Source organism: Stigmatopora nigra, chromosome 7, assembly GCF_051989575.1.
Source record: "Stigmatopora nigra isolate UIUO_SnigA chromosome 7, RoL_Snig_1.1, whole genome shotgun sequence".
Classification (NCBI taxonomy): Eukaryota; Metazoa; Chordata; class Actinopteri; order Syngnathiformes; family Syngnathidae; genus Stigmatopora; species Stigmatopora nigra.
Window position 1 is genome coordinate 9,565,238 of NC_135514.1, and position 22,081 is coordinate 9,587,318.

Here is a 22,081-nt window from a genome sequence, read left to right on the forward strand (position 1 = left end):
TATACATACTGTAACCCCAAACAGATGGCAATGGGAGATGATGCCAATTAGTACTCACTTGGTGGAGGGGACAGGGTGTATTTGCTGAGGCACACCTTGTCACAGATTCAAACACGTGGAGGAAGTTGAAGTAGATAATAATTACCCTTTTTTTTTTTTTTTTGGACCGCATCATAACAAGTAAGAAGGCAACCGACACGTGTGCTTGAAGGAACTGCAGATTTACACCTGCCAATCACAACCATATATCTGGCCTAAATCCAAAAATGTTCTGTAAAAATCTCTTTTGACACTCTTTAAACAAATTTGACAGGAGTTTGGGTGTATATATGTTTTCGGGATAATGTTAATAGAAGTAGAAAATGTGAAATTATGACTTAAAACCTGATCACTCCACATACATAATGTCTGCATATACAAAATCTGCGACATTTAACAGATGGTGCAAATTATATATTCATTAAAGCTTCAGGAAAGCTGTCTTTAACTCACGGGTAGCTATTGACGTTGATCTGTTTGAACTGGAAGGGCTGGCAGTAATCATTCACTACTCACCTTCTCACTTAAAATGGATTAGACGTATTATATTAGTGTCTCCAAAAATATGTATATAACGTGTTGGCTTACGAGGTATGTTTTTTCTGATGTTTGTCAACAATTTGAAGAATTTACAATTAAAAAAAGATAAAGGAAGAAAGTGTGAGCATTAAATTACTACTGTTAAAAAATAAGGTTTAAAAAATGATTGGGATTTAGGCCATTAAAAGATTGCATATTCCACCCTCAAGTAAAAATTAGCATGACAAACTAAAGAGCAGATGCCCCTCTGCTGTTTTTATTGATTATTTATTGATTGCATTAAGAATTGTAAATAATGCTACCTTGTGTGTTAACATAATTCAGCAATAAGACATGCTTCTTCAGCAGCATACTAATGTTAAGAAACCTTTTTTTTGTTTGATCACGTTGTATGACTGACCAAGTGTGTACTTAAAAGCCTGGTCATGTGTGACAATTGCAAATAGACGCACATTCTCGCCCGGAAGAAATTCTACGAATAATAAAAAGACAAACACGTGGTGTTTTCCCATCTACATAATAAAGGCACCTGTCAGGAAAAACCCTTAACAAACACTTTAAAACTGACTTTGTATAATCCTCACCAATATTTCCTACACCTTATGTATTTCTTTCTTTTTTTTTTTGCCTTTTACTTTGCCTTGTCTGTCATTGTGTGGCTTTTTCCACCTGCTGACTTAAAACGAAAACACAGCAAGGTGACATAGGACGAGTTGTTACAAAAAGCAGAAGTAGAGAAAACATCATGACTGGACACTGAATTAAATAGTTTTTCAAAATCTATGTATACTTGTGGCCCTCAATTTCTTTTGTTGAGAAAATTTAACCGAAGAAACAGGCAAATGGAATAAATATGCATGCCAAAATGCCAACAGAATATGGAATATGTCCAGGGATATTCCCGATCATTACACACAAGTACAATAATTGATGTGGGGGTCGTTGTGATAGTGACAATTTGATCCCTCATTACAACAAGCAACTGTAACATGCAATTGGCTTCTGAAGCAGTTATCTTTTTAAAGATAAAATGACCGCATATTGCCAATTTAATTGAGGCATAACATTACAGCGTGCAATTAGTAGATACGTGCGCTGTGGACACACTCAGTAGGCGACCAACTCATCAGATCAACACTGTGCAAGAGCCCGGTTGCTAAGCGATATGGCATGGCCTACTTTTACGCCCTTTTCTCTCTCAACAAGAAAAATATGCAGTGTTAATTGGTTAATAGGTATATTACTATGTCGGTTGTCTCTAACAGTCTCTTTCACATGCAAGTTGCTGTATTGTCTCAGCAAAATGGATTCATACTTGTTCCTAGAAAGTGAAAAGAAAAATCATAATTTTTTTTTACAAGCCAATACTTAGGAACGTGGCGGTTTATAGCGCAGTGTGGGTAATTTATGAATTTTTATAGGCTAATGTGGCTCATGTCTTTTGATGTAGTCAGTGCGCTTTACAGGTCTACTCCTCAAATGATGATAATTATCCTTACTATTTAAGTCTGAACACTTCAAAACTGTAAATGTGAATGACTTGAAATTTGTCACACAAGACAGGCTCAATGTTCTCGACAAAAAAATGTGGTTGCAGTATTTAAGCCACAAAATGCACAATTTCCAAAACTGTAACCCCTTTCTCACACATTTAATGTGATTGACTCCGAATCAAACATTATGTCAACAACTGCACCATAAAATTATCCTGGATGTTAAGCTCTTTTTATTTTAATCCTCAAAATAAGGATGCCAGTCCTACTCAATTAGTGTTCATTTCTCCAAATAATTTCTATTACAAGGTCAGCTCAATTTTTGCTTGTTTCTGAATGAATACATTCCGCCATTAGACGTCAATTACACCGAGAATTGATGTTAAAAGCATGACAATAACAGATGAAGAAGAAATGAAAAGACCAAAAATTTAGCAATGAGACTATTGCGGGCAATGTTTGTTTTCTTCTCATTAGCGCTCTTGCTGCTAAAGATGTCTTTGTTGACAATGCATTACACTAAATGCGGCAATGATAAATCCCACAATGTGACCTCGAATCAAACGCCTCATCGCCTATGGACAAGTTTTAAAAAAAACTCTAAGACTGCTTTACACACATTTTTGATTTCTTTCAAAGTGTACATTTCAAATCCCTAAATTAAAAATAAATGTCTTCACATTTTATCAGATTGGGGACCTGTTACTGCGTGACATCACTGCAAAAAATGTAAAAGGCTGAAGGAGTTGATATTTGTTCTGCACTTGGAAATATATTTTGCTAACAAGTATTTTCACATTTTAATAAAACTACAATACAGACAAAACCTTTTCTTCACGCTAAGTTTGAACTAAATTGAGGTACAAATGATACTTTAGAGGTATAAAGACATCTCATGATACAAAATATCTCTACTATAAGTCTAAAATTTAAAAAAACAACATTTTTTTTTAGATGTTAGTGTCTTATTCATTGCTAAATGTGTTTTTATGTCTTTTACAGTCCCTTACCCAATGACTTTCATTGATCGAAATATTTCACCCAAGTTTGAGTCTACATCATCTTTAAAAAAGCCTTATGAACCATAGTTATGTAAGTCAGAATTCTAGACACCGACACCATTCATACAATATGTCTGACTTAATTTAACCGAATTTCTTAAACACAAAGGCCTCAACATCCATTCTTGTTGTGGTCCACTGTGTATGAGCCGTGAAAAGGCACCAGGCCTCTTGTGAGTCGCGGCTTACAAGCTTTAAGACTGTTAAACCCCCATCAAGGTAAGCATTCTTTGGCCAGTCACACCTCCCCCAACACCACACTCACACATGTACAAAGAGTAAAGAACCAAATGTTTGCAGTCCTGTAAGTGAAACTAATGTTAGTTAAATACTAGTTTGCAAATCCTCTTATACCCTTTGGTGGCTAGTTTTTTTTTAATTTAAAGTAAACACTGTGAAAGTTACCTAGCAGTGTATTTTTGTTTCTGGTCTAATGGCTTTAGTCCCGAATCGATCACCCGTAACCGCAATGAGCGTGGGTTCACCTTGCATCATCATAATTAAATAGCTGGAACAAAATGTAACACTCAAGTTATTGCTGACCTCCACAAAGTCGGACAACTCATATCTCTCGTAGGCGGCAGCATTGTCAACATTTTTCCATGGATAATTCCAAGTTATTTACTCGTACATTCTTGTAACAAATAAGTAGCATAACTTTTTGGTTTCAAGTTCATTTAAAGTATACAATAATGTGCATTTTGGATTTTATCTTAATTCAAATAACCTAATTGAGAGATACTGAACTTGACTTGCAATTTCTGTCACTCAAATTCCAAGGAAAAATGTTTATATCATCAGAATTGACCAGATGGTGGTGCTATAAATAAGAGGCATGATTAAAAAATTCACAATGTTGAATGAAATGAATTGAAATTGCTCAAATTCAGGTAAATTGTCACACCATGGAAAGACCTATGTTTTATTTGCTAGTAACATTATCTTACCAAGAAAGTCCAAATCATTTTTTTAGTGTGGTTCCTTTTTCACATTGAATTATTTTTGCAAGCGACCCATGATTTGACAAAAAAACCTATACATGTGCAAACATCATTCAATCATTGAACATGAATGAGGTAAAATACAGAAGTAAACAATCAAGGAGCTCCAGCTAGCAGCACTCATTCTCATCATAAGGTTCATCCAACTACAAGCGTTTGCGGAACACTTGACGAATCAGAGGGTATTGATTCAACGTCGATTTTACGGGAAAATACCTAGAAGACATTCCCTGTGAAAGCTCAATTCCCATTAGCTGACGTACTTAATGCTAACCAAAAATTTCCCATAATACCAGTGGTCACAGAAGCCTGGTTCCCTACAAATAGGTGTGTGATTTCGGCTTTGATCCGAAACACAATGCAATCAATTATAAGAGAAAACTTTTCTCTGGCTAGGATTCAAAACAGCTGATTGGTCAATACAAGAGGTCCCTGCTTTGTTTTCAGACCAGTGTATACCACAAACTTTTTTAGGTTTAGGTTCCCGACCAAAAAGAACAAAATGTTGAAGGCCACACACTTCTATAACCTAGTGATCATGAGTGAAATTCTTGTTCATTGTTCGACACATAGAAAATCTTTTGTCTTTGTTGAAAGTTGCCATTTTGAAATGGTTATCCAACCTACCCAAGGCTCTCAACCAATTAAATTTGATTGAACAAAGACTGGCAATTAACGTTTTGCAAATGGGTGGGACTGTTTTCAATCTTTTTTGTTCAAACCTTTAACAATTATAAGGAGTCAACCCAGAAATGTCTTATATTCAAAGTCCATTGCACACAAACAATAAATTCTTTGAATTGTATCCGACAATCAAATTGTTGTTAAGCCACAAAACACAAAAACACACCCCTTACTTTTGCTGGAGGAAGTTGCTTTAAAAAGGCGTAAGTTATCCTTACAATTCTTATTATTATCATCATCATTATCATCAGGTACGGAAACGTTTGACAATCTCTCTCAAATCTAATTGACTTGGACGAACACATACAAGACCAGTTTGGTAAAAGCTAAAGGTTGACTTAGGTAAATGAGCCCAAAAAGCTATTCCCAAATATTGAACTCTGCGTACAGTATAATGAGAACACCATTTTAGGAAGTCTAACCCGCTAACATCCGTAAATAGACAAAAAGCCACATCAGTAAGAATGTAAGAGATCTCCACATGACTTCTTTTGGCTACGTGGAACAGTTACACAACTTCAAGCTCACACGTCAAAGGTATAAATATTGTATCACGTTTCCATGGCAGAAGAAAGCAAGCTGTCCCCTTCACCTGCAGGTTAAACCTCAGCATTTAGCTCGTGCTCAGGGGAGGGCCACGGCGGGTGGTTGGTAGATAGATGGGGGTGTGAGGGGCTATGCAATGAATGGAAAAGCAGGCCACATTTCTATCCAGGCCATCTTTATTGATCCTCAAAACCTTTCACAAAGAACGTCCCCCCCCGCCTTTTAAAATCTCATCCACCAAAAAAGGGACTATAAACAACCAATAATAATAAATAAGAAACAGCGTGATTAAGGCGGTTCTACGTCTCCATGAGAACACAAAACAGTGTGGACATTATTGGAGTTATACAGCTTCATACAGTACAAGCAATTGATTTTTGAGAACAGCACATCTAAAAAAAATTGAAGAAAAAAAAAGGAAAAAAAATAGGGGGAAAAAAAATGAAAATTCAAAAAAAGTGGACAACACCTTGTAAAAATAAGGCTCCGTTTTTTGGACCTTCTGAGCTTTTCTTTAATACCAAGCTGGAAGATGAGGAAGGGAACTTCATAATTAAAGTAAAATCATAAAAAAATCACTTGGCCCCAGTAGGTTGTAGTTCTCTATATCCGATTATAAATAAATACACCTCGGAGGAAACACAGTGTCATTGTTCAGAGTGGCTTTGTGACTTTTTTTACATTCATGTCCAGGAGGAGGAGAGGTGAAACAAGGCCTCCAAAGGCCAGTTGAGCCCCCACCCCCAACCTGTAGACCACGAGGAATGCCAGAGTTCTCCTTCCGCGCACCCGGCGCTGTGACTCCTCTACTTGGTGGTCCAAAAAAAAAAAAAAAAGATCAGCACGCCATCCATGTATTTGTCCCTTTGGTCCTGGCTAGGTGGGCCATTTGGGTTTCTTTTTTTGGGGTGGGAGGGGTGGTTTGTCCTCTCAGCAACTAACCGTACTGGGCTGCTGTTTGCTAACAAAGTCCGAAATGAAGTCAAACTCGTTCTGGCCCAGGAAGAGTTCCGGCAGCTCCTGGACCCGATCCAGGCCCAGCTCCACGACCAGCGATGTGAGCGTCTCCTCGTCAATCATGTCCGCGTCCATGCCATTCAGCGCCAGCGCCGGGCCCGCCATGTGTTGCATGTTGGCCAGCTGGGCCGGGTTCATACGGTACTGGTTGGCGGGGCCACCCATGTGGCCTCCACCGCCACCCATGGGGCCCAAAGGGTGTCCGTGATACTGTGTGTTGAGTTTTTGGAGCTGCATGCTGGCCATGAGCTGCTGAGATGTTAGACCTCCATTCATAAACTGGCTCTGTTGGGCTTGGTGTTGCTGCTGTTGTTGGACCTGGTGTTGTTGTTGTTGTTGTTGGGCCTGGTGCATGTGATGCTGTTGTCCATTGTACATCATTTGGTGGTGGTGCCCCATTTGGGCGCCGTTCATCTGTCCACTCATGGGCCCGCCGGGGGGTACCATGCCCTGCCGCTGGCGCATCTCCATGCCGGCCTGGGCGCCCCCATAGTGCATCATCTGACCACCGGGCATGGTCCTCATGGCCGACGTCTGCTGGCCGTGCGGCGGGTGGCCCGCCTGAAGGCCGTTCATCCCCATCCGGTAACCGTGTAGACTGGTGCCTGCCGAACCGTGGTTCATGGGCATCATGAGGTGGTCTGCCATGCCTCCTGTGTGGACAATGACCAGTACAGACTTAAGTGTCAAGATGGCCACTTTGCAATACATCCTCTCACCTTGCACCATTTATTTAGCATTTCAACTAGTGCCCTTTTCCCCCTCTTTCGGGGTGGAAATAGCTTCGACTTTAACGTCACCATAAGAACAATACCCGATGAAATTGCCTTAAAAATTGCTCCAGTGTCCAATTCAGTGCAATCCAGTAGCAAGAGGGGGACACGTACACACACGGATACCTTTTTACGCACGCAAGGTTGCAACAAAGAACGCTGACATCAAGCACAGCACGGTGCGTTACAATTCGGAGCCTTGCCTACGACGATTCATCGTAATCATCTTTTTTTAAGGGCGCGTTTGAGAGAAACGAGGAAACAATGGAGCGACGAGCAGAGGAGACATGCACGCGCACGCTGGAAGGAAACCTGAACATTCTCGCTTTCCATTCAAAACAACAACAGAGAAGATGTGCACCATCGTACCGTGATCAGCTCCACCGGAGGAGGGGGGGAAAAAACTAAAAGTTACTCCGCTCAAGGCTCGGTCCGGTCCGGTGATTCGGTGGTCCGCTGCGGTGAGCAAGGAGGGAGGGAAGGAGGGAGGCAGGAAGGGGGGACGCTCAGTATTTGGAGTCCGCGGGGCCGCGCGTCATTGCCGGGTGAGGTGCGCACAAAGACTGCAGCATCAGATCTTGAAGCGACTGCCTATTTTCTGGGTCAACTCGGGGATTATGCACATCTAAAAAGCTCGAGAGGAAGGAAGGCGGTCTTTTTCGTGGAGGAAGGGACATGGGCGGGGCTTCGGGGACACGCCCCCTCAATTCCTATTGGTCTAATAATGGAATTGTGCAGGGGCGTAGCAGAGAAAAGGGCAGTCTTCAGATACTGGATAGTCATTTAAATACCTTCTTCCCTGCTGTGTTTCACTCCTGAAAGACCCCCCACCCTCAAATAGAGAAAAGAAAGGAGGTGGAAATAAGGCATCATGTTTGTATAAGCGGATGGATGGATTTATAGAGAGATAGATAGAAATAAATATAAGTAAATGGTCCTCGAGGGCCACTGTGGGTGCAGGTTTTTATTCCAACTGATCCAATGCAGACAGTTTAACCAATGAGATTTCTGCAGAAACAAGAATCACCTGACTGCAATCCACTGATTGTACTTCTCACATACCAAATTGGTGTGGAGGTTTCCTCTTATGGGTTGGAAAGAAAATCTGCACCCACTGCGGCCCTTTGTGGAATAGTTCTCCCACCCCTGACCTAAATTAAGATCTTCAGCAAAAATCTTCACTGCATTATATGGTGATGTAGCTTTTACCAAAAAACCCTGATGAATAACAGCTTTGGTGCATTAGTAAGCCATTGTCAAGATAAAAAATATGACATTAAGAAGCCAGTGATGTATTTACATGACTTCAACAAATGCGGTTACTGTTCACTCTCAGCTTGACCTTATGCTGTTGCCTCTTAACCTTGATTCAACCAGACAATTGTCTTTTAAAACACTGACCTAACTGCTAAAGGCCATCACAAAAATTCGACTTACATGACAATGTCATCATCTTCCCATTGACTTAACGAGAGAGCCTTGCTGCCTGAGTGTAAATGTAGCCGCTCTGATGTCATCAACCAGATTATTCAAAAGAGAGAGAGAGAGAGAGAGAGAGAGAGAGAGAGAGAGAGAGAGAGAGAGAGAGAGAGAGAGTAGGACCCAATAGGAAATCACCCTCTGGCCAGTTGACCTCCTTTTTTTATGTCCAGGAGACATGAGACGTGCATTTACAAGAGACACAGGATGGAACCTAAGCCTCGAAAGGCTGCCATGAAGGAGGCAGCAGCCATTTAGGTGATTAAATGAGCTTGACTTAAGTGTGGGGGCAAGAAATAAGTGGGAAACCAATTGTGAGAATGGGGTCATTAAAATAACATTCATAGATGTGTTTTTTTTAAAGGGGGTTGTGTTTGTTAGTACACATCACTTCTGGTCCATGTGACCCAGCAAGTGGGTCCTTGTGAGGAGGAGAGCACAGAGGAATGTGCTATTCTAAGCCATGTAGCTACAGCTGTGCGCCGATGTGCACCGTGTGCTGACTATCGATGCGCTCCCCAGATGCACGTGTTCCCGATTGCCCACTTCAGGACAACGACCCCTTGCCTGCTATTGCAAATGAAACGAGCCCCCCTAAGTTAGCATGGGGGGGAGACAATCTATTGTTCATGGAATTTGTCTGTAAATGGCAAACGGTTGGCAAGCCTTTGTCATTGTTTGACATTGTCCGAGGCCACTTACTAAGCTAGTATTAATAAGCCACTCCCAGGTGATAGGAACTCTCCAGAGAAAGAAAAAAACTCACTCAGCCAGTCAGTCTGTCAGTGCAAATAAAGAAAAAAAAAACTGAATAAACATCAGTAGCTCTTTTGAGCTGTGTGAGTACATTGTAACAGTTCACAGCACACAGTCAGATTCAGGCAATAATCTACTTAAAGAAAAAAAAACAATGGGCTTTTAAACTATTATGAAATAATCAAAGAAACGTTGAAAGCATCCTTACCGAGTGGAAACTAAAAAACAATGATGAAATGCTAACTGCTAGAAGGTCAATCCCTGGCTGAAAAAACATTAGTGACATGATGGGAGAAAGGTATGTTTATTCTACAGCTGGGTTAAACATATACATCTCACTGAATACTGTGTTTACAATGGATTTCCATTACGTTAGCGACGTCACAAAAATAGCTATATAATTCACCAGACTATAAATCCTTTCATTTTCTGAACTGCTTATCCTCACAAGAGTCGCGGGGTTGCTGGAGTCTATCCCAGCCAACTACTGGCAATCATTGGCCAGAGAATCGCAGAAAAAACTAAATTAATTCATATAATATTACATTATCGAAGGACTCCAGAGGCAAATATAAATCATAATAATTATATACTATTTTACCCAACCCATACCAGACCACTCGGTCTGAACACAGTTTACGTCATATTCTGGTTTCTTCCCACATTCTAAAAACATGCATGCAAGGTTGATTGACAGCAAATTCTCCAAAATTGTGTTTGTGAGTGGGAAAAGTTCTTTGTCCATTTGTACCCTGCGATTCACTAGAAACCAGGTCAGGGAGTCCCCTGCCTCCCGTCAATCGACGATCGGGATAGGCTCCAGCACCCTCATCACCCTTGTGTGAAAGAGAGGTACGGGTGAATAATGTTCTAACCATTACATTTCTGAAGCTGGATTTCAACACTGACAATCATCAAGAGACTATAGTGTTACTAGTCCCTGCCCCTTTACTCATCTAAATTGGAATACTAATAGCAGAATGTTCCATTATTTTAAATTCTTCACTTTAGCAAATGTTGCATTACAAGAGGGACAAAAACCAATGACTTATCCACGACATTGTTTCCACTAAGTACTGTCGTCTGGTTTGATAGAGTACTACCCATTTTAATGTATGAGCGTTGCCAAGGCATCTGTACACTTACTCAGTAGTACTACCAAATATTTACAAAAATCATGAAATAGCGAAAAAGTTCTCCATTGCTTACATTTCACAAATGTATGTTGCTCACCATCTATAGTCCAGAATTCTGTGGACACATCCAACACGCAACCCACATGCCCTGAGCCATTTATTGATCTCTAATGTGTGAGCGAATTTGCCTGTGTACTCGCTGAAGGGGTGTGTGTGTGGGTTTGGGTCACGTGACAGTGTTAATAGAAACAATAGGGTGCAAGTGGCGCTTCTACTCTCATTTGCGTGGACTTCTAGCCTTTGCATCACCATGAGTCACAAAAGCACACAGACACATGAGGGATGCATTTCAGGTCTACTCCACTCGCAGCAATTTTGAAGTCGACGAGGACGATGACGCTCTCATGAATTCACTCAAAGTGAATAGATGACTCATCTTTAGTGACAGTGACAGATTCGCAAATGGAAAATGTTGTTCCTCCCACAATGATATTCTGGGATTTATGACTTTGTATTGATGCGCCTACAACCTTTGATAAATTGAGGTACAAATCCTCTCTGAACAATTTGAGTTAATTAGGTTTGATTATATAATAGAGGGGCTTGTGTAATCTGACGATTAATTAAATGAAATTAGAAAAGGACAACTTTTTCATTCATTAATTTTCTGTACCACTTATCCTCCAAAGAGTAGTGGGGTGTGTGTGTGTGTGTGTGTTTTAGGTTCTAGGCTATACTTACTCTCTATGTAATCCCTTAAAACATAATAGCAGACTTTAATCTCAATATGTCAAGTAGTTCTGACACAATTTGACATCCAAAGTGTCATCCTTAACTACGTTACAAAACTTTCCGTAACAAAGTGCAACGTCACGCAAGGTGGCTACACTTCATTGCTATTCCAATCACGGGTCAAGCCGTCCCATTCGCCTTTTTCCTCGGAAGTGATTTTCTATTAAAGTGTAACATTTAGCCGCTAAGTAAATTTGGGTTTCTCAGGCTTAACGTAAGAGAAGAGGGTAGGTGGGAAAAAAGAGAGAAATGCCAGTTGTTTTGATTGCTGCTGCTAGTTAGAGAGACCAGTAAGCTACTTTGTGATTAAAGCCACAAGCTTTCAATGGAGAAGAAAAAAGAAACGGCTTATAGTGCGAAAATTAAGGTGAACCTTTTCCCATTATATTATTGTCATTTCAACATATCCTGGCAACTCCAAGAGGAGCTACCAGGATATTTACTGTTCAGGTACATAGTGTTGACACCAAGTGATTGCAGGCACCTACTTCCTTTCCTGAAAGTCTTAGCTTAGGTAACGTTCTAATATATTGTTATCACTGCATGTGTGTGACATGTAAAATGTCCCACGTGAAATCTCACAGTCATGTGGCCTCTTCTCTTCAAGAGAGAGTGGGTTGGAGGCGGGGGGTTGTTATTGTTCTGGTAAACGAGAGTCTCTATAAATACTCCCAAGGCTTCCTTCTCCTCTTGAGCACCAATCAACAGACAGTGCAGAGTTGAGCAGCTGAACGAGGGCAATAAGCCTGAGTCAAGGCTGCCGAGGGAGTGAGTCGGGGGGCGTGGGGGGTGTATTCGGAGTCAAGCATACACCGCTGGAGCATTGGGGTTGGGCGCTGAGTAAAAGTTTTTAAAAGGGGGGGGGGGTGTCTAGGTTGGGGGTGATTGGAATGTACCACTTTAGAAAGGTACTTTCCGTCGCAACTTTTTTTGTCCCACATGAATGCTGACTCACCTCCTTTTTCATATGCTACTCTATAAGGTGTTTTTTCTAATTTCCACAGTGAATAAGAGACAATGTGCATGGGTAATAATAAGAGGATACTCGGTGTGTGGGTTTCATAAATCGTTCACCGAAGCTTTGCTCTCTTAATGCTGAGATTCCCAATACTTGTGTTTTTAGATGTGCATTTTAGATCTCCATCCCGTTGGACTCGCGACTAAGACAAAGTGTTCTGACCCTTGTCAGAAAATGTTGGTCAAAAATACCTTGATAGGTGTACCTATCACTCTCTCTCTCAACTCAAAATCATTTTCTGAACTGCTTAATCCCAGGAGCCCAGAGCTGTTAGGCCAACGTGCTAACCACTGACTCCACCCGCCCATGTACATATCACATTAAAAAATATTCAAGACATTCTTTGCACAAAAAAAAAAAAAACAATCCAAAGTTTGTTTCACAGTAGGTAAAGTATGTGAATAGAGTTAATTTGCCAAATGTCTAAATAGGTCTTCAGATGAAACCATTCTATATTCTTGTAATGGACATTCGGTCTAAAGTTCTTTTAAATGGAAATGAGTCACGTTTTGTGTGTAGTCACATGGTTAACCTAAGTTCACTTGCATGGAGCAGCAAAAACACATCTATAAATACACTCATTATCAGGGTCACGCAACGATAAACAAACAAGAGTGATCTAGATTTAAAAGTATTCAGGAAGTAATTCAAACAACACAAAGTCCACAACTTAATTAATTATTATAGGACTGCTGGTTAAGTATACATTTTAAGAGTAAAAACCAGTGGGTTTCCAAACTATTCCATAAAGGGCTGGAGTGGGTTCAGTCTTTTAATCCAACTGATCCAGCACAGACAGTTTCACCAATGAAGTTTCTGCTGAAACAAGCAACTGATTACGTCTTTAATACAACAGATTGGAGAAAAAGTATCCTCTTCATCGGTTGTGTCCCTTGCGGTCCGCTTTGGACACTCATGTTTTAAGCCTTTTTAACAAAAGTATTCTTATAAGACTGCATTCCAACCAAGCTTTCACTGATTGGCAACCCATTAAGACATCTGGTTTTCTTGTATAGAAAAGTAAAAAAAAATCTTACATTCAAAATGGTAGTAACTATATTACTTGCTTGGAGATTATACAAAATGTTACAATCATTCCAGCTATGTATGTGAACAGCACTCCATCCAGAATTTCTTTTGCTGAGTGCCCAGTGCTCATTTCCACCTACTACTTCAAGTACACTACACATCTGGCATTTTAATGACCAGGGCTCATCTGGTCTTTTCATGTTTAAAATGACATAAAGAATTTAAACAAACAATGGGAATTCATCTAACACTGAATGGCAGCGATCCAAAAACGCAACTACAAAAACCAAAAGGGTGGTTTCAAATCTTCTTTAATCTGTATCATAAATCCCAACGATTTACTTAATTATAAAATGTAGGACTTTCAATGTATTTGTCCATTGCAGCCTGAAAAACACACTTGAAAAGTCTCAAAAGATGGTTTTGGAATAATTCTGCTATTGAAATATGAAAACACTTGTGGCAGGTATGTCTGCTAATAAGATACTATGATTGTTACAATCATTTTTTCATGGAAAAAGAACACAAAACACCTGAAACTCTTAAATATTCAATTTCAAAATAAGTACATGACCTGTTTTGTATGCATTGCTGTGATCCTTTTAGTAACAAGAAGAAAAACTGTGTATAGTACCAATTAAATTAGACTGTTTTGTCTATGGTGACTTTTCTTGCCTTTATACCGAGTTGTTCTCTATGTATTGTGTGTATAGTACTGAAAGAGTATGAAGGGTGGGGTTTAAAAACAAACATTGTAATAGCTGTTTTCTAGGGAAGTATCTGAGGCAGAAAAAGCAAGTATGTAAGCGTTATGTTGAGTTGCAAGCAATTATCTCTGTTGCATTGATGTAATATTCACCTTCATGCATGGCGCCACAAAGGTAAGTTATGCCTCTTCCTTGGCAATTTATCGGCAAGCCATTGGAGTTGATATATGTCCTCATTTTCACAGTTTTGGTAGGAGTGCATCCAAACTGTCACTTATATCAAAACTGCTGTCTATATAATTCAAACTTCCTCTGTTCCTCCCCATCTATTCTGAGGCGGAAATTCCCTCTTGCAAGTGTTCTGTGGTTGTCAGTTAAGGCACTATTGCAAGATGTTGGACTACTTCCAACAGCACTTCATCCTCATCCAAAACAATGGCTATATATACAAAAAAACGACACCAGAAGTGTCCTTTAGACTGTTCCACATGGGACTATTAGCAGCCTTCTCATAGTGACTTTTTATGTGCAAGCAGAGGAGTGAAAATATCCTTCTTAAATAGTTTTCAATCTTTCACACAGTCTGTAGGGTATTGCCACCTCAGAGGAGAAGCAGTTCAAAGTTACTCAGTTATTTTATCCCGTTTCCCCTCTATCCTCCAATTTCCTCTATCATTGCATGTTTAGATGGAAGCTTTTTGAAACCCTCTTTGACTCCTTGTGTCTGAAGCATTTGGAGCCCTTGAAAGACTGCTGGAAGAGTTGTCGCAACGCATTAAAGTTATACTATCGATATTTGAAAGTTGAGCCCATGAAGGGAAGTCTGAGGCGTCAGATAAACGCTAGAATAACGTTCTCCGCCACAGCTGAGAATTCCTTTTTCCCTTATCTCGATGCTGGAGGCATGATAAGTTACCTTGGTGCCTGCAGGTGTTCACACATGCTGATGATGACTTAATGCAAGCTATGCAAACACCACTGCAGCTCATGTATCCAATCTTGTGCTGGTTACCGAGCAATGTTGGTCATTTACAGTCACAACCACAAGCCCTGCCGCTTCTATATCCAGGCAACACCATTCTTCAGTGTTACTAGCCTGGAGCATCATTGTCGACACACACACTAATCATGTCCCCTCCACTGCACTTCCTGCCTGAGAGCCACTGATGATGTTTCCAGTTACCTCGAGGAATGTGCATACAACGCAAGAGAAAATGGACTGAATGGAGACCATAACCACCTATCCGTCAGGTCAAACCGGTACTGTTTAAGTAAGAAGAGAGAGGGAGAATATGGCGATTGAAGAGAACAGTGACCTATTAATCATTCATTATCTCCCCAGTGCCGAGGTGACGTGTCTTAAATAATTAGCAATGTGACTGGAGCATATTTCCATATAGCAGTAGCTTGAAGGGATTGAAAGCATCAGGGACAAATGGGGACAAGAGGGAGACACTGTTGTGGAAATTTGGTGGCAAATTCTATGAAAAACAAGCATTGGTAGTGTTCACATGGTCCCCTTTGAAAGCTTTTCACCCCCAAAGGCATCAGGACCTTTGATGCCCTGATCAGAATAGGCTGTAGAAAATCAGATGATGGATTTTACCAAAAGGCAAGCAAATTGGGCAGCATGTAGACCTAATGGTTAATATGTTTGCCTCACAGGTAACAATCACGTTTCTGAGTGAATTTGCGCTTAATTTCTGTTTGATATTGGGCATTTATCATGTGAATGCGTGCCCTCTTTGTTCTTCTGCCATGCTTACTAATATCGGGAGCGCTGAGCACTGAGAAAAGCTGTCAAGTTGTTGCCACTTCCTGGTTCTAAACTCTGTCACATTAAATATACATAGTATAAATCAAGCATTGTTACCCAGAAAGGTCATTAAGGCCCAAGGTAATATGATATGTGGACGCAACTCACCACTGTGTGGTCAGCTGTCTTTGAAAAGGGAGTCAATAAAACTCTTAAAAAGATTGCAATTCTTTTCCATGCATTATTATTTCCAGAGTCAGCAAAAGTATAAAAAAAATGACAAAGCCCTGGACCTTCTTTGGCTCCCAGATGGTGACGAGAAGAGAAACAGACTTTCATGACTCTGCCCTGGTTTTTATCCTATACTGTGGGCTAACTTGTGGGGATGCCAGCCCTGCCATCCCATAGATTGCTTTCTCCAAGCACCTGCTTTTTAGCAATGACTTTTCACCACCCATTGCTGAAATGTTATTCTATACATCTTAAAGCAAACAATACTCTGTATTTTATAACCATAACTTTCACTTAATTAAAAAAGAAGGGAGTACCTACAAGTAACATGAAATAGTTCTACTAATTACAGATATTTTTGTCCTACTGTTTTTATTTTGCGTACATCAACTAAAGGACTATAGTATGTTCTGAGCATTGTAAAAAAAATCCTATCCCTTTCCAATCCTAAAAGGATTTGCCACACTACATGACGGAGAAATGCATGCCTGTAAGTAGTGGGCGTATTAAGTTTATCAACTGTCTCGTTTGAAGAGGCAGGCCAAGGCCTTAAAGGCTTTCTAGCATACGAGTCAACGGGGAAGCCCAGCGAGTGCCCCAACCCCGACATAGGCCTATTCATCTTGCACAAAACACACAAAAGAGTCGACCATGAGCCGCATTCTTGACATCCAACCTCATCACCCAACCACCCTCACACCCAAGGCCCTGAATTGTGCTCCTCCCCCCATGAGCCCCTCGCACCCGTACGGGCTAGACAGGGGCGGCTTTGCAATACTGCCGAAGTGGGCTGCCTATGTTGGACTATCCTGTACTGGTTGGGAGTTGTTTGGTGGAGGAAGGGACGCATGTGGTGAAGGAGGAGGGGTGTTAGAGAGAGGGGGTAGGGATGTTTTCTCTTCTTTCAGCTAATTGACTCACAGATGTCAGGAGTCGGTTTTGTGGTAGTGCCGCAGTGCTCTGTGACACACTACCCAGTTTGCACGTGCACCAACATGTACCTGCAGCCTGTTTACTTTTCCTGACATAGGACTTTGGCCACGTCGCTAAAAGTTTTGTTCATTGACCTATGTTGTAGGAAACTAAAGTGTGGTACACAATAGACAACCGTCAGACTTACTTAGAGCGTTTTTCAACAACAATTGGGCTTTCAGCATTTACCAATCAAAACTATGTTCAAAGTTGATTAAGGTCAAATTGGGAAATGTCTTTGAAAGATTATACAGACTATTCTGTTGTGTGGGTTATGTTCAGGATGATTTAAACTTCTTTGATCTCCTGTAAAAATAGTCGAGGACAAAAATCGGGAAACTTAAAAACTTTCCAATATTTAAAATGGCAAATGATCAACAGTGAATTCTGCCAGATGATATAACTGAGCCAGGAAGCAGCAAATAAGGCAAACTTAAAGTGCCACCGAAGATTTAATTTAGACATCATTTTTCATACCATTCTATTGATTATATTTACATTTTTACATAACATGAATTTAAAATTTTACCGTGTTTTCACATCGATATGCATTGTAAGGGCCCAAAAGGTAATTTTTAAATCATTTGATTGGTCCTTTGTTTAAAATCCTGTTACTCATGAATCTGAAGTTTATGATATAAAATGAATATTATGTTTAAATGTCAAATATTTAAAGAATGAAGTGGTTAGTAGTTCTATAATAAGACATGATGAATACAAAAATACAAAACCTATCTTTTGTAGAGAATTTTAAATTGCAAACACAATTGCAATCCATTTTTAAAAATGTACACCAAAAGACCTCAACGACGTCACATTTCGACCTCTCATGCACAAAAATAATCACCAATATTTTTTAAATTACTTCATTGCCTGTCAGGTTCATTAATAATTACCTTCGTCCGTAATTATCAATAACTGCAGGAAGACATCTTATTCAATTATTGACATTTAATTAAATAGAAATGGATACAACAATGGGTAAAAGCCTCCGAAGGGGAGAGTCAGCAAGTGTCACCTTACAACTTCCGAACGTCTCCTCGAATAGACGTTTTCGTCCCATTCTTATGGTCACAAGTTACAGAGTTGTTGATCATTCCATCACGTATGAGTAAAAACAACATCTGGGACTACAATAACAATCAAAGTATTTTACTAATAACAAAAACAGGGACTAGACCTAACAACATTTAGATTAGAGTAATTATACAACCTCCTTGACCTAAGAATCATATAATATAATCATAATCATATAATCGTTACATACAGAAAAACCCGAAGTGTACGGTTACATAACGATAACAATATTCTTGTTATTGTCCGAATAGCCCTGTCCTCGTCACCAAGGGCCCACCAAATCTCAAGGACCCAGATTGGGTGGATTGTTTGTATAACCATCCTGGAACAGGCTGTCTAGGTTAAAGATGACTTGGTGTGACCTCAAGACTTTTGAAAAACAGAAAGAGAATGATTTAACAAAGTAATGAATTAATACAAAGAAAAGAAAGAGATTGATTTAATAAAGAAATGAATTAATATAACTATTATAATAATAAAACAGAATAAACCCAACATTCCCCCGTTTTTATAATATGTATGTTATTAGTCATTTCTTAGTAATCACTAAATGGAAATGTCGGTGACTGCGATTTTATCTGCCTACTCCTTACTCCCATGGCTGGTCTGAAAGAGAAAAAACATAATTATATTCGTCCAATTGGTCCTCGGATTTACCGTACTCCTGGACCTCACTGCTTTCCCCAAACCGTCCCATAAGATACAACTCATGTACTTTAGAATTTGTAGGGGCAATTTCAGTAGTTATAAGTCGGCTTAGCAAGGAGCGCATCACCCACACAATGTTAGGATAGCGGTAATTGTGCCTATAGTCCAAATCTTTAGATTTTCCAAAGGTCTTATCCCACCAATCTGACAATGCGGACGTATCTACTCCAGAGTGCTCTTGCATATTGCGGTTCAGTGTTTGCAGGCCAGTAATGGCCCTGGTGAGAGATCCACTGGGTGACGCGTTGTTCGGTATGAAGGTGCAACATTGTTTTCCAAACATTGCACACACGCCCCCTGTTTCAAGGATCATATCCACCGCTATGCGATTCTGGAACGCCATCAGACTGGTAGCTGCCAGTTGTTCCTTCATGGCCACAAATCCCTGTTCAGTATAATTTCCAAGTTTTGAACATTGTAATGTAAGTAATTTATTCTATCCACATTTTTGTTTGGGGTGATTAGAAGGAAGATAGACTCCCAACCTGCTGCGATCTGATTAGCCAGCTTATACTCATCTGGTACGCCCCGGGGGATGCCAATCGCATCAATGTATGTTGGATCTCCTTCCCTCCATGCCTCTCGACGATGTCGGGAGGGTCGACCCTTCACCTCCGAATTCTGAGCCGCCAATTGTATCTCCTCCACTGTGGATGGAAAAACAGACATCGGTAAGAGCAGTGAGACCAAAGTACCTAGTCCTGCCGCGTTTCGGCAGGAGTCGTATAATTTATCTACCACCCCGCCACCATAGGCCAGAACGTGGTATCAGGGGTGTAGTTTGTTTTAGAACGCCGGTACACCACGTCTCATTTATCGCCCCCAGCTTCAGACCATGCCCTGTAAGGTTTAAGCAGGTAAAATGATTAAACAGTGGAAAAATTGACTTCCTATTTACCGCGTAACAGGATAAACACTGCTTCAATATTTTTTCTTGCCAAGTAGGACACGTTTTTTCATTTGTAAAAACACTTTTCCCCAAATGAATGGTGATTGAGGGAGTTGTTAGACCCCATCGTATTTTCCCTTGTCTGGTAGGTTATCCTAATCCTTTGTAAGATGGTTTAGTCTCAATTGAAACCATATGGAGACGTCAAACCCAATATAAAAGAGTTCCCTATAGTTTTATGGTATTGCTTGCTGAGCAATAATCTTTTCAATTAATATTGGTGTTTCCCGTATCTTATTAAGTCAGAAAGTTTATCTTACCCGTCCCCTCAATGTTTCAATTGAGACCACCCTTTTACCAAAGTAGCTCCACATAGTGCTTGCCTTCTTTACACTCCATTAACAGCGCCCAATTATCCCCCGTTTGGGAAATCCCTGTTTCAGAAATAAATTTCACAGGTTAATATGTCAGTCCAAGCTTTCCAATCTTGACCAATTTCTGCAACAAGGCTTTTCCCAATCTTTAATTTTTTGCTGTTAATGTACCACACATATTTCCCACCATCTCTTTTTGTATGGCAACCGGGACGTCGCCGAGTCCAAATATATATTTTCAATTTGGAAATTTGATTTAGTAGGTAATGTTAATTAAATGTAAATGTGTATGTTTCTCGGTTTACCCTCCCGTAAGAAGGTGTATCCTCAATTGAAACGCCTCCGCCTTTTTCTCCAACTGGAGAAAACAACCCTACTGTGGAAAGGAATAGAATCACAATCATCATTAATCTCATTGCCCCAAAAGCAATAATTGTTTTCAACATGACTTTTTGTCTTTGTTTAGGGAGTTTTCCTCTTGAAACGTTTCAATTTAGACAACCTTCTTACTGTGGGAAAGGTGCATCCGTGTCCCCTTTCAGTAACAAGGACCCTCCCACTTTGCGTTGCTCCGATGTTTCTTCTTTTATGCTGCTTATCAGCATCCAGTCTTCAAGAATCACCGTCGCTTCGTCCGTTTCCTGTTGAGAAGCAAAATCTCCCTCTGATAGTCTAAATTTGGTGTGTGCGTTTTTTTTTTTTCTCTGATAGATTCGCCTCATCATCCAATTGTCATTGTGTAGTGAATAATAACAATTTGTAAGGTCTACCAAACAGGACTTCATATAAGGTCCGCCAATTGTGGATGGTAGACAACTATTATATTAACAAAATGGGAGCCATTATCACTATAAATAGTTTCTGGAATTCCATATCGTGGAATGATATCCATATGATCTAATAAAAATAAAATAAAATCTATATGTATTTTTTGAAATGGATATGTGGGTATGCATATAGATTTAAACCCTAAGCCTTGTAGTGCCGTTGTAGCAAGGCCACCTCCCCCTTGTCGAGACATAGGTCTTCCCTTGACTCAAGCCCAAATTATTTTCTTTATTGATCTTTTATTGATAGATTATGTCTCGGTGGTCTGCCAATCAAAAAACACAAAAAGACAAACTATCATTCACGCTCACACTCATAAACAGAAGAATTTAGTGTGTTCAACCAGTCTAGCATCCATAATTTCATTTTGTGGGAGTAAACTGGAGTACCCGGAGAAAATCCACAAATTCTCGAGGACGCCATGAATACCCCACATTCCGGAAGGTCTGGATCCACCCCGCATTCATTAGTAGATCCTTTAATATACACACCCCCACTCTAGCATTTTAACCGTTTGTAAAAAATTACCTTCAAGTTTCACACAAAGTTATATCCTTTTTAATGCTATCCGTTTACCTGTTTGTTCCCCGAATTGAGGTGGGAATAGTTTCACATCTAAAGTTTTTATTTTTTACAGCCGCCATGACCTAATGGCCCCCTATCATGTTTTTGGAAAATCCCAATTCCCTCTAATAGCATGCCAATCACCTTTTAATGCGGCCATCCAATTTTGTTTCTACTTGTTTCAGGTGATAAGATAATCTCCCCCATTTGTAAAACAAATTCATCCACGCCTAATTTATACAACATGACGCCTATGGCCTTTATTACGTCGACTTGACTCCAAATTCTATGAACCAAGATAACACGCCGAATTTGTAAGCGAATTTCCCCCATCCCATTTTGTTCATAGACAACCCATCTACCTAAAGCGTCACTTGTTTCAAAACATGAAAGGCCCCACTAGAATTCGTGCATCCAGCGCCAAATAGAGCCTATTTACACATTTGTCTCAAACTTGTTTTAGATATGGGGTCCCCAATTTCCCAAAATTTCCCAGAATTAATGTACTACCACATCCTGTCAAAAACCCAAAACGACTAACATAACCTGTTTCTAAGCCAGATTCTGGAATTTGGAGAATTTCTCCTTTTCCTCCCTTATCTAAGCTTGTT

General features: G+C 40.1%; 1 protein-coding gene and 1 long non-coding RNA gene across 2 annotated transcripts in view; both read right to left on the reverse strand.

Moving 5' to 3' along the window:
* The window catches only part of LOC144199142 (uncharacterized), a 63,732-nt gene that overhangs the window by 980 nt on the left and 40,671 nt on the right, over positions 1-22,081 (reverse strand). The gene's annotated exons all lie outside the window — the stretch shown is intronic.
* cited4b (Cbp/p300-interacting transactivator, with Glu/Asp-rich carboxy-terminal domain, 4b) lies at positions 5,523-7,796 on the reverse strand. The gene is made up of 2 exons (XM_077721540.1): positions 7,524-7,796; positions 5,523-7,034 (listed from the first exon to the last, which is right to left on the reverse strand). Exon 2 carries the CDS (start codon positions 7,027-7,029, stop codon positions 6,295-6,297), a length of 735 nt encoding a protein of 244 aa, XP_077577666.1. The 5' UTR covers positions 7,030-7,034; positions 7,524-7,796; the 3' UTR covers positions 5,523-6,294.